The sequence below is a fragment of the Schistocerca serialis genome, chromosome 2 (genome assembly GCF_023864345.2).
Source record: "Schistocerca serialis cubense isolate TAMUIC-IGC-003099 chromosome 2, iqSchSeri2.2, whole genome shotgun sequence".
NCBI classification, from domain to species: Eukaryota; Metazoa; Arthropoda; class Insecta; order Orthoptera; family Acrididae; genus Schistocerca; species Schistocerca serialis.
In genome coordinates this window covers 652,274,927-652,293,363 of record NC_064639.1, presented here as the reverse complement: position 1 = coordinate 652,293,363, position 18,437 = coordinate 652,274,927, and the positions used below count along the sequence as shown (strand labels likewise).

The following is an 18,437-nucleotide window of genomic DNA, read 5'->3' as shown; positions in this document are numbered from 1 at the left end:
TACTGCCAGGTATACCACTAGCGCATTCGTATCTGCAGTTAGGAGCAAACGGCTGCGAAAACGCGCTACACTTCTTTTTTTCTTTTTACCGTCATACAGCCAGTCCGAGGAAGATAAACGTAACAGAATCGCCCGGGGCCCGCTCCGCAGGGAGTAGCAGGTAATTGCAAAGGGGGGTGAGGGCGGCGGCGTAGATCGTGACGCAGCACGGGAAAGGGGCGGGGGGGGGGGGGGGGCCGGTTGGAAGCACCTCTGCCTCGGCTGCGATCCTTCACACAGCGCTTGGACCTGCGTCGCTCACCGCCCTCGTTACTCTCGAAGTTCTACAACCAATTCCACAAGCAGCCCTTCTGTGGCACTTCGCATACGCAATGCAAATGAGTCATTAGTGTCCCTGCACACCACCAAGAAAATTTAATTGGCTGTCACCTGGCTTATTGTATTACGTTGCACCCGCAGTAGAAGTCATCTGAGGCACTTCGCACCATTTGTAGTGAATTTCTAACGGCTCAGAGACGAGGACCCTGTGATAATTCAGGTATTTTGCACTGTGCTGTTTAGACTTGATGAGAAAATTGTCGCACATCCCTCTGTCAATTTGTGGTCTCTATTTTAGTCCGGTCCAATGTAATGAGGGACTTGGATACGGCCGGCGGAGTGGTCGAGCGGTTCTAGGCGCCGGCTGGAGTGGCCGTCCGGTTCTGGGCGCTAGAGTGTGGAGCCGAGCGACCGCTACGGTCGCAGGTTCGAATCCTGCCTCGGGGATGGATGTGTGTGATGTCCTTAGGTTAGTTAGGTTTAAGTAGTTCTTAGTTCTAAGGGACTGATAACCTTAGAAGTTAAGTCCCATAGTGCTCAGAGCCATTTGAACTAGGATAAGAATCATCGACATTTAAAATCTAAATGAGAAAATGCTTCCGGTATCTAAGTATTTACTAGAATCTCTGAATGAGAGGATGGAAGGGGAACTGTTGTCATAACTTTTATATTTTATGAAGTAGGAAATATTTTTCTACTCAAGAACTAAATACTACCAACTGGATCATCCTATGTTGGTAGAGAAAAAAATATTTATTGAACAACTATTTCCCGCTGTAGGATCATTCTGAAGCCTTCATATATTGCCAATAGGGAACGCCACGTGCCATAGTAACTTCCTGCACTGTATAATACAACTCCATCCTTAGTATGCACTAATAACGTTTGCTAAAAGTTATTGTTGCTTTTGTAACGAGATTTCTTCTCCACATTTATCTTAAAGTTATAGCGCTCACTCGTTTTAGTAAATGAATGGCAAGTTCTTGCAGTTGTGTTTTAACAATGTTGTTGTTGTGGTCTTCAGTCCAGAGACTGGTTTGATGCCGCTCTCCATGCTACTCTAACCTGTGCAAGCTTCTTCATCTCCCAGTACCTTCTGCATCCTGCATCCTTCTGAATCTGTTTAGTGTATTCAAAAAATGGTTCAAATGGCTCTGAGCACTATGGTCGCGCGGTTCCAGACTGAAGCGCCTTGAACTGCTCGGCCACACAGGCCGGCTAGTGTACTCATCTCTTGGTCCCCCTCTACGTTTTTTACCCTCCAAGCTGCCCTCAAATACTAAATTGGTGATCCCCTGATGCCTCTGAATATGTCTTACCAACCGATCCCTTCTTCTAGTCAAGTTGTGCCACAAATTTCTCTTCTGCCCAATTCTATTCAATACCTCCTCATTAGTTATGTGATCTACCCACTCAATCTTCAGCATTCTTCTGTAGCACCACATTTCGAAACCTTCTATTCTCATATTTTCTAAACTATTTATCTTCCACATTTCACTTCCATACATGGCTACTCTCCATACAAATACTTTCAGAAACGACTTAAATCTATACTCGATGTTAACAAATTTCTCTTCTTCAGAAACGCTTTCCTTGCTATTGCCAGTCTACATTTTATGTCCTCCCTACTTCGACCATCATCAGTTATTTTTCTCCGCAAATAACAAAACTCATTCACTACTTTAAGCGTCTCATTTCCTATTCTAATTCCCTCAGCATCACCCGATTTCATTCGACTACATTCCATTATCCTCGGTTTGCTTTTGTTGATGTTCATCTTATATCCTCCTTTCAAGATACTGTCCATTCCGTTCAGCTGCTCTTCCAGGTCCTTTGCTGTCTCTGAATGAATTACAATGTCACCGGCGAACCTCAAAGTTTTAATTTCTTCTCCATGAATTTTAATTCCTACTCTCAATTTTTCTTTTGTTTCCTTTACTGCTTGCGCAATATGCAGAATAAATAACATCGGGGATAGACTACAACTCTGTCTCATCCCCTTCCCAACCACTGCTTTCCTTTTAACAATAAGGAACTCAAATAATGCAAATTAGATGTGTTAGAGTATTTCACACCGTCTTAAGAATTATATAAACAAGCACGAGAATGTACGATATACTGAGGTTGTTTTCTACATTTGTATTTTACCTTTCACCTTATAGCATATCATACATTAGCATATCATACATTAGCATATCATACATTAGCATATCATATATTAGGCGACGTACTTTTTAATTTTATTAATTATTTTTGAATGCAAGAATCTCCTTTACACCGTGTCAATGTACTGTCCTAAGACTTGCGCAAATATGACGTGACTGACCATGCAGTTTTTTCTCCACTGCGTCCTTCATATTATTTATGTTAGTCATTCTTACGACCGCTGACGAACTGCACCTTGCGGCACCAGGTATGAATTGCTTCAAGGTGTTTTAATATCATTTGTCTTACCATTGGTGATATTATTTGTAATGCTACACTTATGAAACTATTATGTTGACGCCTATTTATTCTTTTTCCCAAGTTAGATCGATAGATGACATGCTGGACAGATCGAAACCAGTAATCACTGACAAAAGGAATTGTGATCCAGGTGGTGTTTGTTCGCTTATTATAAAAACTGAGATCACGGTTCATGAGATAAGGCGCCCGTTAAGAGATAAACAGTGGCATGTATATCTGCCAAGCAATATGATTAATACCATCAGCACTGCCCACCATGCCTGGAACGCATATTTATTTTCGCTCAAAGCGTGAATTCAGCGTAAATGAACAAAAGTTACCTCATAACTTCAGTCTGACGTTACTTAATCAGTTCTTGAAATTACTGCAAAGAATAACGAAGATAACCTTGTTACTGTTCTAGATTCTTGCACCGACCGGCGCCCTTACCCATTATGAATTACAATAATTGAACAAAGTGCGCTCGTCAGTTTTATCTGACCCATTCAATTCTGATCATTATTAAATTACTACAACTCGAAGTTGCCTATGGCTTATGCTCCAATATTTTTTTCTTCAGCTATACTATTCAAAAAGCAGAAAGTTGTTTCTAATGAATACTTTTAAATATACCACAAATCCCGGTGTGTGAGCTTTTAGCCAGGAGACCTGAAATCTAATCAGATCTTCCACAATGCGCAGACTTTTTTTTGTGGTAAGGACTATGGGACCAATCTGCTGAGGTCATCGGTCCCTAGGCTTACGCACTACTTATTCTAACTTATGCTGAGAACAACACACACACCCATGCCCGAGGGAGGACTTGAACCTCCGACGGGGGGAGCTGCGCGAACCGTGACGAGACATCCATAGACCGCACGCTACCCCGCGCGACAATGCGTAGAACCGGCCGGTATGGACGTAAGTACAGTACTTGTGTGTTCCCTAAAATACCTGCAAGTAAGTAACTGAGGGAAAGACAGAGAAAAAGAGTCAAGGAATGACGTCTACGAACACTTTACTATAGCGAGGAATTCATTAATAGAACATGTGCTAAGACGATTCACCACTGTTAACTCGACACTGAAAAAAGATAGTATAGGGGAAAAGTTTCAGTGCTGCACAGAGATTACAAAATGTGAAATAAATTTGATGATAGGAATTAATGCTGGACATAATGTAAACATTGCAGAGACCAACCTCATCGAAAAAAGTCACTTCCCTCCTAATAGCGTGTAACATTTCCAGGAGCCCGTGTAACAGCTGAGATTTTCCTTACCGAGGAGCGGATGAATTTCAGAATGTGTGAGATATGAGTGCCATCACAACACTCATATCGGCCAGACAGTATTTGTGGTGTTACCCGATGCTCTATTCTCAGTTCCATGTGGTTCCGTTGGTTTTCAGTGTGGTGTCAATATGGTGTCTTAACGGATTAGCCCCAACTTTTGACTGCTGTCAAATGTTACGCACAACAGCAATCACTGCTTTGGTCCAGAGGACGGAAGATTTGTCAATTTGGAAGAAAGGGTCGAAAGGGATGCGGTCTTCATTTAACTAACAGGTAAACAGCAAAATCTAGCACTTTACTGTAGCCATCATGATCACGGCAAATCTCACGTCAACCTTATGAGTAATATACGCTGCATTTAAACCTCATCAGGCCACTACAGCGCCAGTTAGAACTTACACCAGCCCTTCGAAGCCCCAGTAAAAGGGTTACAGTGAACACAGCAGGCAGAAAAGCGATTCGTGTAGCACATAATACGTTTCACCAACCAGCCGAGTACAGGCCGGGAATCCCTGTCTGTCATAATAACCTCAAGTACGCAGTATTGTTGCGAATTCCTTGCGGGTGTCACTGTCGATAAATCCATAGGACAGTACGGAAAAATAAAGGTTTTGATTCTGTTACTCGCTGCAGGCAAAAACATGGATTCCCAAATCAATGACATCATTTCTTTTTATCTCAGATTTCATTTGCGCCTTTTGTCATGCAGAATGCATTGTATCATTTATGTCAACACTCAAGACTGGCTTGTAGTTCCCGAGTAGTTGATTCTACCTATCCCCTTCCGCCCCATGTACAGTAGCCTGAAGTCATAATTAGCTTAATTGGCTTCGATCATAATTAGCTTGATTATCTTCGACACGGCCCGTTTCTTATACAGATGTTCATTAGTTTAATTGAGCGAACGCAGTGGTTAACATGGTGGAGTTCCGTCGATTTAAATCCCTGACCATCTACACAAGTTCCGGTTTTCCCTCATTTCCCTACATCATTTAAGGCAAACGCCAGATTTATTTCATTGGAATGGACACGGTCACACACAGTCACTAATGACTTCTACGGCGGTGGGAAGATAACCCTAATCTGCTACTCTGCATCCTTCCTTGCTTCCTCCATTCATTATTTTAATCGTTGTGTTCAAGACAGTTCTAATCTACTTTCCTTTATTTATTGGGCTATGCCCTGTATTCAGGATAACACTAATCTCCCGTAGTTCATTCATTCATTAGTTTTTGTCCTGTATTCGGGAAAAACCTAATCTGTTTTCCTTCATGAACTCGTTCATTAATTTAAGCCCTGCATTCAACATTCTCTTCTGATGATGCTAGCACTTTTCTGGGAACTTCCCTTTCTTTCTCTGTCTTCAATGTTTCAGACCTTTAGTCTAAATTTCCTCTAGCCAGTCGTGTGATCATAAACATATTGACTGATACTTGACAATCCGCTTCATAGTATACGTTCGTAGTCAACTTGTAAGGCATCTCCATATTTCTAATGGATGATCTGTTGTTTTCTTTTGCTGTGATATTTAAATTCATTGCCGAATGTAAGTTCTTCCTAAATGTACATTTAAGAATAGTGAGCATGGTACCACCGCAGGCCAGTAATGGAACAAGGAAACTCGAACATTCACATCTACAGCTACGATTTCATGTATACTTTGCAAACCACTGGAAAGTAGTGCAATGCAGAGTACCCTCTGTCACAGACAGGGTAGCGTCTCCTTTCATTCTAATCGCGTATGGTACGTCGGAAGGGTAACTACTTAAATGCTTCTGTGCGCACTCTAATTAGTCTTGTCTTCGCGGACCGCACGGGAGCGTTAGTTAAGGGTCTAAAGCAGGGGCGCCCATTTTACCTTACCTGAGACACACTGGAGATAATGAGAACTTTTGGGGCGCACATAACATACTTCACACTAGCAAAAAAACTACTGTCGGAGGGCGTATACAGTTAACAGATTCAAGCCACATGAGGATTTATAACTTCTACTGACTTATGGTGATCGGAACTATAGTGAAGAAGGCTCTTTATTCATTTCAGCAGAATTTCCTTGTATTTCCACAAATTACTTACATTATACGTCTCTAACTCTCGGTTCGCCGTTGCCACAGACGTTGCCGTAAGACAATAGACCAGCGCGTCTAACTGATTGGCTGATTATAAAGACGAGACTGTGGAGTCCCTGTATAGTACGGGCAGCAATGTTAACAATTGGATGGACCATCGAGAGCATAGCATAGTGCAGCGGGAGTTTCAAATTGAAGATGTTCCATACTTACTTTACATAAACAGAATTTTAAGAACCTTTTTTCCATTTTCTTCTGTTTTACCGATCGTTTGATAGATGCTCACTTCTTGGGGCATACTGATGCTTTGGGCCACATGCGGCCCTTGGGCCGCTGGTTGGACACCCCTGGTCTAAAGAATATCTCTAGAACCTACGGCTAATACAAGTTGTTCATTCTTTGTAAGCAGGCTTTCGCCAGCGAACTGACGTCTGTCTTCAAGCGTCTGCCAATTCAGGTACTTCATAAAAACGACAATAGGTAAATAAAATCATAACAATAAGAGTATCAGTTCCGTAAATGAATACTTGTGTCTTTAACCAGCTGTATCTCTGTAACCAATAAAAATGGCCCACGCGTTATTTGAAATCTTTATATTTGAATTAGTTTATGCTATCACCTCGTAGTCACCTCCTAAAATATTTACTACTACTGACAAACTCGGCATTCTGCAGCTATCCTCAACCAATTTTCTATTAGGAACGGAAACAAAATATGAACAGTGTTTGTAATGTGATATCGAAAAAATTTCATTTCCATGTATTCGTGAAAATACCTTTGAAATTATGAAGCAGTCATACAAAGATATATGCATAATGTTCAAATGTATAAGTACGGTACCCTGCACAGTTTCTGTACGCTGGGCGCAGATGCTTTGTGTGCCAACAAAACGATTTTGTAAACCTCTCTACGGCAACGCCTCTTCATAGCTCTATAGACGGTTATCGTTTCCGCCTACAGCCGTTTGCACTTCGCAGATGAAAGCTGTCAAAAGCGCTGCCAGGTATGAGGGATTTCCTTAAGTTGACTCCACTGTAGGACTGAGTTAGTAGCAAGCAGCATGAAACCTTCATGGATGATGCGGCATTTTTCCACGCATCTCAACTTTTATGATATCATATCTCTTGAACTATGTGTAATACACTGATATACAGGGTATACAAAAAGAATCATCCGATTTAGCAGGTCTATATTTCTGAACCTAATGGACATACACAATGAATTTTGTTTTCTGATGAACGGGAAAAGTTTGTTTTTTTTTCATACCTTTTCATAGCTATTCAATATGCCTCCCTTGAGATGCACGGATTATATCAATGCGGTATTCAGATTGTTCCCACACTGCACCGAGAATGTCTTGAGATTCCACAGCTGCTGTTATGCGATTCATTGTTATTGGTAACAGAGGTACATAAACAGTCTTTTATAAACCTCCACAAGAAATGGTCACATACAGTCAGGTCCGGTGATTTTGGAGGCCAGTAATGTAAAGTTGAATCATTTGTCCAGTGCGACCGATCCATCGTTCAATAAGCCTTCGATTTAATAATTCCCGCATTACCAGATGCCAGTGTGGCGGTCCTCGGTCCTGGTGATAAACGAAGTCGTTTGAATCAGTGTCCAACTGTGGGAAAAGGAAGTTCTCAAGCATATCGAGAAACGTGCTTCCTGTAACAGTGTTCTCGGCAAAGAAAAATGGACTACACCTTTTCCAGTGAAACTGCACAAAACACACTAAATTTTGGAGAGTCCCTCTCATGTTGTACAAATTCTCGTGGTTGTTCCGTATCCCATATTCTCACATTATGACGGTTCACCTTTCCATTTAAATGTAATGTTGCCTCGTCATGAAACACTAAGTGTGGAAGAAAACTGTTATCCTCAATCTTGCCAAGAAAGAAATTACAGAGCTCCACATGCTGTTGTTTGCCATCTTGACGAAGAACTTGTAATGGCTGAATTTTGTACGGTTTCAGTGTAAACGTCGACGCAACACACGCCAGGCAGACATTGGGCCCATGATGAGCTGTCGAGATGCACGGCGAACGGATTTCTGTGAGCTCATTGTGAAAGTATGGCGGATGCGTTCGACGTCTTCTGTCAGACATTCGGGGACGGCCCGGCGACTAGCCTTTACGCAAACAACCTGTTTCTCGGAATTATTCAGTCCCTCGTCTAATGCTCTATGCTGTAGGAGGATCCACAACGTACCTAGTGCTAAAATCACCCTGGAGAGTTATTACTGACCCGCACTGCGCAAAACGTAGAACGCAAAATGCTTTCGCCGGCCGGGGTGGCCGAGCGGTTCTAGGCGCTACAGTCTGGAACCGCGCGACCGCTACGGTCGCAGTTTCGAATCCTGCTTCGGGCATGGATGTGTGTGATGTCCTTAGGTTAGTTACGTTTAAGTAGTTCTAAGTTCTAGGCGACTGATGACCTCATAAGTTAAGTCCCATAGTACTCAGAAAAAAAAATGCTTTCTGTTGTCCGAACGCCATTTTTACTAGAACTGAAGTGGGCGCACCCTGCTGCTACGTAGCGGGAACCATGTAAAACTGGACAGTTTGCTCTTTCCAACAGTACGTTGTTCACGCACATATCTCAAATTCAATAGTTATGATTTTTTAAAAAATTAGATGATTCTTTTTGGTACACCCTGATTACTGTACGTACGTTCAGTGACATATGTGGTTACTGTCTGTGAAATAAGTTGTGAATATGGTTAGTAGCAAAGAAGTAATAAATTTAAAAGTCATCCATGATAGGGCATTTTTAACGAATTTCAGTGCTATGACGGCATATCACCTGATCTGTTTTACATTTACGTACGTTTGCAAGTACACTCAGCGACATAGGTAGAAAGTGTCTCCAAAATGTGTTGCGAATGGAGCGAAGAAGTAATAAATTTTAACGTCATGCGCAAGGCAGCAGTTTTTCACGCATATCAGTGTCTACACGTCATATCTCCTGGAGTATGATATAATTTTGCAGGTGCATTTCGCGGCATATGTGGATACTGTCTACGAAATTTATTATGAATAGTATTAGACGCACAGAAGTAATAAATTTATATGTAATGCATCATTCAGCGTTGTTTCATGCATCTCATTGTTTTTGACGTTATAGCTACTTAACTACGATAGGTACATTACTTTTACCCCCATCCAGTAAGGGATACGTGTACCACCTTTGGTTGAAATCGGTCCAATGGTTTAGGAGCAGAGGTGGAAATCAAACACACACATACACATTATGTATTCCTCCAGAAACACCTTATGTAATTTTGCATCATCAGCTAGAATGTGGAAGTGAATGTTAATTTGCATGGTATATCATTATTATGATACGAACAGTATTGGTCCTACCACGATACCGTGGGGAACACCAAAAACTCATTTCGTTTCTGTTGACAACGACACATCCTTGATGATCGCCTAGTAATCGTTTGATTTCCGAGGCACAACCCAGACAATTTCAGGCACTGTGTGCTTAGACTCGTACGGCTGGTTTTCAGCACGTGGGCGCAGGTGAGTGTCGGCACAGTAGGCTGCAGCGCTCGCTTGGCGGCTGAGCTGGCCCGTGCACGCCGCTTGGAGCTTGGCGCTTGGAGCATGCGTGCGGCGCCCGCTCCTCCGCCGGCCGGCCTGCCCGTGTGCCTTGTGTGGTCTTGCAGGGGCGCGCCATGGTGACGGTGTTCTGGTCGGTGTACCGCGCCATCTCCAGCGCGGCTGACGCCTGTGTGTGTGCTGTCGCAGGAATCGACCCCAACGACCCCGAGGCGCAGCGGGCGGCCACCAAGATCCAGGCAGTGTTCCGCGGCCACAAGACGCGCAAGACGATGCGCGCCGGCGACGCGCAGGACCAGAACGAGCCCACCGAGGCCGAGCTCGCTGCCGAGTTCCGCGCAGACGACAAAGGTAGGCGCGCGCCGCTCAGCGCTGTACACTGGTGTGCACAACTCAGAGACCAAAGTGACTTTCGCATGATGTGTCACTGCCAGGTAACAGCTCGATGCAACTTGGACCATGTATAAACTGAATACCCAAAGAAACAGGTACACCTCCCTAACATTGTGTAGGACCCCCGCGAGCACGCAGAAATGGCGCAACACGACGTGAATGGACCCGACTAATGTCTGAAGTACTGCAGGAGGGAACTGACACAATTAATCCTGCAGGGCTATCCATAAATCCATAAGAACACGAGGGGTGGAGATCTCTTCTGAACAGCACGTTGCAAGGATTCCCAGATATACTCAAAACCGTTCATGTCTGGGGAGTCTGGTGGCCAGCGGAAGTGTTTAAACTCAGAAAAGCGTTCCTGGAGCCACTCTGTAATAATTCTGGACGTAGGGTGTAGGCTTCCCAGATATACTCAAAACCGTTCATGTCTGAGGAGTCTGGTGGCCAGCGGAAGTGTTTAAACTCAGAAAAGCGTTCCTGGAGCCACTCTGTAATAATTCTGGACGTAGGGTGTAGCACTGTCCTGCTGGAATTGCCCAAGTCCGTCGGAATTCACAGTGGACATGAATGGATGCAGATGACCATAGACGATTCTAACGTACGTGTCACCTATCAGACTCATATCTAGACGTATAAGGTGTCCCATATCACTCCAACTACACACACACACGATGCAATTACAGAGCCTCCACCAGCTTTAACAGTCCCCTGCTGACACGCAGGATCCATGGGTTCTTGAGGTTGTCTCCATACCTGTACACGTCCACCTGCTCGATACAAGTTGAAACGAGACTTGTCCGACCAGGCAACATCTTTCTAGTCATCAACAGTCCAGTATCGCTGTTGAAGGGCCCAAGCGAGGCATAAAGCTTTTTCTCGTGGAGTCATCAAGGGTACACCAGTTGGCCTTCGGCTCCGGTGGCCATATCAATGATGTTTCGTTGAATATTGGCCAGAAGGTTGGTAAGGAGTTCTTGTGGTACGGGGTTCTGTTCCTCCAGCAAAGAGGGTGACAAGTGCTGAATAGTCGTTGGTGCATGTGGTCATGCTGAAATATGTCTCACCGACGCAGTCCACAAGTGGTCGATCGGACTTAAGTCGGGAGAATGGGCAGGCCAGCTCATGCGCCGAATATCCCCTCGTTTCAAGAGCTCCGAAACCTGTGCATTTCAGTGCAGTCGCGCGTTGTCAAACGTAGAAATGAAGTCAGGACCTAATGAACTCCCGAAAAGACGCGCACGGGGAAGGAGTGCATTGTCACAATAACGTTGACCAGTGAGTGTGTCATGTTCAAAGATTCGTCCAGCTTTGTCGAACGCGATCGTTTTGAAAGTTCAGATATTATGATATGGGAAGGCATAGTTTTGAAAGGGCTTACTGAATTTTTGAAAGCGGTACACTCAACGGCTAATTTTATCGCGATGCTGCACTCCTCCTCCCCACATGCGTCTCTACAGGGGCGTATTCCGCCATGACTTCATTTTAAGGATGATGGTGCCGTGACCGCTTTGAACAAAGCAGCTGGACGAACTCTTGGAAAGAAATAATATTGGCGAATCAACTGTCCTGCCCGTTCCCCCGACTTAAATCCCACCGAGAACGTACGGAATGCGTTGAGGAGACGTATAGCAGAACATCCACGTGCACCAACGACTATCCAGCAGCCAACCGCGCCGGTAGAGAACTGGAACGCCCAACCACCAGAACCCCTTATCGAACTTGTGGCCGGCATGGGAGCACGCTACAGAGCATGCGCTGCCTCCCGTGGTGATAGCACATCCAGTTAATCACAATGTCTCATCTTTTGTAATGTCTAGGGGATCATCATAAATCGCGGTGACTTAAATGTAATTATCGTCTTTGAATAAAACTGTCATTTCCGCTTGTATCATTGCATATTTCGTTCAGTTAACTTCTCTACCATACGGTATCAGTTCTTTCTATGTATGGTCCAAGTTTCATCTAGCTGTTATACGTGGCAGTGACACACCTGTCCAAAACTGCCTCAACCTAGGTTGGGACATATGCATGTGATTATTAAGCAATTTCCAGAAGAGTTAGTTTTATACTTTCCGGCTCCAGTTTCTTGATAGATACTAGGAGAAGGTAAAGGCCCCCATAAAAGTGTCATTCAACACTGACCACAGTGTCTCGATACACAGTCATATCCATCGATTATATAAATTAGAGAATTTTTTTTCACTCTTGAGTACCTAAGGGTGAGCATATCCGCCATATTATTCCGTTTGTAACACCGATAAATATACAAATTATGCATGTGCCTTTTGAACGACTACGTTCTGCCAACTTCATAATGACTTGCACTTGATTCACACACCATTTGCTCATTTACATGATTTATGGTGGCTGACTACTCCACTAGTCTCATTCCGTTTGGTGAAAACATGGGTAAAGAGTCCTGAACCTGGCATTCTGCGGTTATCGAATTCGCTACAAGCAGCAGTGGCAGCGATTCCATTACAAAACCAATACACAATGTCATATCAGCATAGTATTTGAAAACACGTTTGGCGTGCTCAAACGATACAGCAGAATTGGCCAACAAATATCGGAATCCAAAAATTCAGTTATAGTCAAGTACTGCTTGACGGAAATGACACTAGATAAATAAACTCACAGAAACTGGAGTACCATCATGCAAAACGAAAAATATCTTTGTGATCAACTGTATCTCTGAAACCAATAAGAGTTAACCATGTTTTGTGGCATCGTCTATAGTTCGCGGTGCCACACCAAAGTCGGCATCGCGAATCGATACCACATACATTAGTGAGGACTCGCTGCAACCCGCAACAACCAACGGGAGACACTCCAGAAGGCACGCCCTCCTCTCAGTGTAGCAGCGCTCTGGCACTGAGGTCAGAATAGTCTACAGCATGCAAGAGCTCTGCTCCTGTTCGAGACCTCAATTACAGATGGCAACAGCATCATGATGGACAGTGTCAGTTGTTAAGGTTACTGATAAAATGTACTTTGGTAAATGTTGTATTTTGTACTGGAAGAGAACAGTTTGTTAATAAGTATATCAAGTGAGGATTTGCTCATCAGTGACAGTTGTAAATTATCCATTACTTCTTTCGCAAAGAAATGTGTCAAAGTTAAGTAAATCTTTCACTCATTTATGTCATAAAATGACCTGTGTTCTAGTTTGATGAGTTTTCTCCCAGAGCAATCAAAGAACTCACAGTTATGATCGGACGAAAGTAGTTTCGTCTGGTCACAAATGGTTTCATGGTATGTTCTATTCTAATTAGTCTACCTATTGTTCCTAAAATATTCACTGCTCCTCGTTTAACATCTTTTATAACGCTTTACGCTGTACCTCCATGACGTAGTGATATATCTCGGCTCTTGAAAACGTCTGAATTTATCGAAATGACTGTTTTGTTCACTCTCTGAGATGTGAAAAATCCGTCATTCGAATTGTGATTCCGAACAAAAAGCTTAATAATGAGAGTATTTCGACAAAATGACACTTCCACACAGTGAACCTTGCAATAGATTGCGTATTGCTTCACTGTTTTGATTTTCACAATTTCATATTAACTCCAATGGTAATTGTGGAAGAAAGAAAATTCCTTCTTACGAATTTCGTTCTCGTCATTGTGAAACATGAGTGTGTGTAGAATAAACGGAAAGAACAGTGTGCAGTCTATTTGCTTTTTATAGCGTAACATCTCAAGTCCGCAAAGATATTCTTCCGATGACTGACTCAGAGTGAAAGATTTATTCTCCAAACAATTCCTGCATTGTGACTGTTTTTCCGTAATACCCTTTCTGCCAGAAGTACAAGCCCAACAGAGTATGCAAGAGCGCTTAGATGAATTTTGGAAAGTACGACACTGGGGTATCGAAGTTGTGAGTGTGATTCGTGATTCGTACTTGGATAACTTATTCGCGAGAGAATTCCTCGCAAAAGAGCCTGATTCTGGGTTCGAGTCCACACCGTTTTACTGATGAAATTACTATATTTATACCGTTATCTTGTATACTTTCTTTTGAACCAAATAATATTAAAAGTTATATTTTGTTATTTTGTGTTGCACATAGGCATTTATTTACCGAAACTGCTGTGTCATGCATTAAAAAACGGTTTACTTGGAAACATTTTCTACGGAGGTCGCTCTTATTATTGCGAACTGCTCCTCATGGAGGTTACACCTTAACTCTCTAATTTTGGAATCTCATTAAAATATTTGTAGGTGTACTGCCATGTCATCTTATAAATTACTTAATATGCTAAAATACTAAAAGAACTGACGTTTCGCCCCTGTTGTCTTCTTCAGGGTAAAGTCTGACACCAGACGCGGGAGCCTACGTATATGTTTGGCAGTTTCACTGGGCCTATGCAGACATTCTCTGTGTAGGTAGCTGTTTCATTACATCATTATAAACGAACAACGTGCTTGAAGTTGTTTTTATATGTTTGAAATTTTTGGTAGGTCTTTATAATCAGGACTTACGTTTTAACATATCGAAAATGTCAAGAAAATTTCAGCGTTCACGTTCGTATGCAGCGAGTTTGAGAATTAACGCAACTAGTTGCTTTCAATAACGTTAAAAATTTGCTTAATGCAGCCCGCAAAACCGCTAATATGCATAATTTTCTGTGTTCCACCAGAAATATTTTCTTTTATTGCAAATGTCACTTGTTATACTGCACAGTGTGGCTGGAAATGTAATTTGCCTTCCAATCCAGCACCACCACACACATTCGCACTGGAACCAGATACGAAATAATACGAAACAAATTGAACAGTTCTGTAAAAGTTATCCTCCATTCTACTAAACATGTACAATTACACGCGTTGCTGAAATCGTTATTGACGTCTACTCGTTAATTTCCAATTAAGTACAATGTCAAAATTTATTTAATAGATTCGGCACTTTCTTATTAGCAGATACAAAGTAAAAGTTTAAGTGCATTGATATTTCAAGTGATCAACCTACTGTTCTTCACTGAGACTGCAGTTGGGTAGAAAGTGTGTAACGTTTCAAAGAATATACCTTTTCAGTGTATCCTGTACGCCGTGAACAAATACTTACTGTCTTTTTGTATTTGCTATTTAAATACATCGTAACAATATTAACCAATTAACTAATGTCACCAGTACATCTTTCCTCATATTCCTAGTCGTTATCCTTTATAGTTCATGTCACGAACTTCTTGGCTCAAAACCCAGTCTGGTGCAGCTGATGATATTAGATAGCCTTTTCAGATGATTCTCAATGTTTGTTACTTATATAGCTCAACCCTCCATTAAGCCAAATCTATGCCCGTGATATAACCTTGGATGTGTGATGTCACAGTTTCGTGGCGATCTAAGTGCATGGTTTGATGCATCGTTAATAAATAAATTCCATACCTACGAGGTCATTTCGGAAAGTAGTTTCTGCTGGCATACTATAGAGGGGAGAGTACACGCCAAGACGAACTGTACTTAAAAATGCAGCTATGGTCAGTATGCAACCAGCAACCTGAAAGGGAGGATTACTATTAAGCTATGACACAAAGACAGGTGTACTGCGGACGAAGAAGAAAATATCCTCAGACATCCGCGGTCAATTTATGGAGACAGTGTTACGAGCAACGCTACTGTGACACAATTATGCAAAAATTTTCCGCTACGGATGAAGTGACGTGCTCGATCGTCTACAGGGTGGACAACTGTCTCTAGTCATCGATAAAAGTTTCCAAAAAGTGAACTAAACGGAGAAAATAGTAGAATTACGGAATTACATCACTTCTGTCCTCACTCTTTGTTCCGGAAGTCGTTTGATACAGTTTCGCACGGTTACTTAGAGAAAAAAAAGAAACATCGAGCATATGGATTATCAGCCCGGCTTTGGGATTAGATTAAATTCCTAGAAAATAAAATACAGCGTGTCGTTTTTAACGGAGGAAAATCGTCAGATGTACGAACTCCAAGTGACTGTTATTGGACCTTTATTACAATACAGGGTTTCAGCCACCTCCTACAGGCATTAAAATAAATCAAAGGTGAAAACTGAAAACCCGAAAGACACGCTCCTCTAGAACGGTTGGCTTCACTGCGTCGGCTATCGGGACACGCTCCCGAACTACCCGAATTCTCAACCTGTCAGCCACAAGTATAGCCCCCACTTCCATTAACCCCAGCGCTCGTAGCATACGCTAAATCCCGTAGGCGTTACGAAGATCTGGTGCATCCGCACTGAAAGTACTTAGAGCCGTCCTCGCTCATACATACCAATCAAAAAAAGTTTGGCATCACCACGGTTCCGAGAGTTCTGGAACCTGCATGTTGTTCCGAGACCTTCAGAGGTGGTGGTCCAGACTGCTGTACACATCGGTACCTCTTATACCCAACAGCACGCCCTCTTGCATTGATGCAAGCCTGTATTCGTCGTGGCATACTATCCACAAGTTCATCAAGGCACCGTTGGTCCAGATTATCCCACTCCCCAATGGCGATTCGGCGTAGATCCCTCAGAATGGTTGGCGGGTCACGTCGCCCATAAACAGCCCTTTTCAATCTATCCCAGGCATGTTCTATAGGTTTCATGTCTGGAGAACAAGCTGGCCACTCTAGTCAAGCGATGTCGTTATCCTGAAGGAAGTCATTCACAAGATGTGCACGATGGGGGCGCAAATTGTTGTCCACGAAGACGAATGCCTCGCCAATATGCTGCCGATATGGTTGCACTATCGGTCGGAGGATAGCATTCACGTATCGTGCAGCCGTTATGGCGCCTTCCATGACCACCAGCAGCGTACGTCGGCCCCACATAATGCCACCCAAAACAGCAGGTAACCTCCACCTTGCTACACTCGCTGGACAGTGTGTCTAAGGCGTTCAGCCTGACGTGGTTGCCTCCAGACGATTGTCTGGTTGAAGGCTGAAGGCATATGCGACCCTCATCGGTGAAGAGAACGTGATGCCAATCCTGAGCGGTCCATTCTGCATGTGTTGGGCCCATCTGTAGCGCGCTGCATGGTGTCGTGGTTACAAAGATGGACCTCGCCATGGACGTCAGGAGTGACGTTGCGCATCATGCTGCCTATTGCGCACAGTTGATCTCGTAACACGACGTCTTGTGGCTGCACAAAAAGCATTATTCAGCATTGTGGCGTTGTTCTCAGGGTTCGTCCGAGCCATGATCCGTAGGTAGCGGTCATCCACTTCAGTAGTAGCCCTTGGGTGGCCTGAGCGAGGCATGTCATCGACAGTTCCTGTCTCTCTGTACCTCCTCAATGTCCGAACAACATCGCTTTGGTTCACTCCGACACGGCTGGCTTCCCGTGTTGAGAGCCCTTCCTGGCACAAAGTAACAATGCGGACGCGATCGAACCACGGCATTGACCGTCTAGGCATGGTTGAACTACTGACAACACCTCCTTCTTGGTGGAATGACTGGAACTGATCGGCTGTCGGACCCCCTCCGTCTAATAGGCGCTGCTCATGCATGGTTGTTTACATCTTTGGGCGGGTTTAGTGATACCTCTGACAGTAAAAGGGACTGTGTCTGTGATACAATATCCGCAATCAACGTGTAACTTTAGGTGTTCTGGAAACCGGGGTGATGCAAAACGTTTTTTGATGTGTTTACATACTGATACATGATGTCTGATGTCGGACACGTCCAACAGAACAGGCACAATATATCAATACACTAGGAGGACATTCTGAGTGATATGCATTTCCGGCGTTACAACATGACCGACAGAACAGACCATTTCACCTGTGAAACCTGCGAAATGAAAAAGGATTTGTCCTACTATCGTTTGCGATAAGATAGGTTTCTATTGTTCATCTCGAGGCAACTTACAAAGAGCAATGCAAAACGAACACTACAAAGCTCGCCACACATTGCCGTCAAACAAAAAACTTGACGACGTCTTCTTGTGTCTAGTGCATCTTGCGCAATGTGAATGAACGGCTGTCGTAAGAGTGTCGCATGTATGAGGATCTTCAAAACGCCTTAGGCCATTTCTTTCGTCGGTGACAGAGTTCTACAACGATGGTACGGCGAGCGCTATAAGGTCGTGGAAAATGGTAAAAATTTTATGCGTATGGCAAACGGTCGTTTCATGTTTTTCATATTTCTTACCAAATAGTGGAAGATACCTTTCGAGTAGTTCTCGTACAAATTAAAGTCTTATGGCTGCCCATATGGTGCAAACCTCTTAAAATCTGACGGGACGTCAGCCGCTTAGGTTTCAATGTCGCTACATATTTAGTCACCTAGTTCCTCATTTGCTATCACGAAACTGAATTAACCCTGTCCCACACTTTCCTATAGCAGAAAAGTCTGAGTTAACCATTGTGCATCGAACACAGAACCTTAGTG

At 43.3% G+C, this 18,437-nt stretch overlaps 1 protein-coding gene across 2 annotated transcripts in view; it reads left to right on the top strand.

Moving 5' to 3' along the window:
- Positions 1 to 18,437, top strand: part of LOC126457734 (neuromodulin) — an 895,299-nt gene that overhangs the window by 631,883 nt on the left and 244,979 nt on the right. Inside the window, exon 3 of one of the 2 annotated variants that reach the window (XM_050094276.1) lies at positions 9,797 to 10,040. In XM_050094276.1, the coding sequence (XP_049950233.1) occupies positions 9,806 to 10,040 (235 nt within the window). In that variant the 5' untranslated portion in view covers positions 9,797 to 9,805. The remainder of the gene's footprint in view (positions 1 to 9,796; positions 10,041 to 18,437) is intronic. The other variant, XM_050094277.1, reaches the window with a different exon arrangement.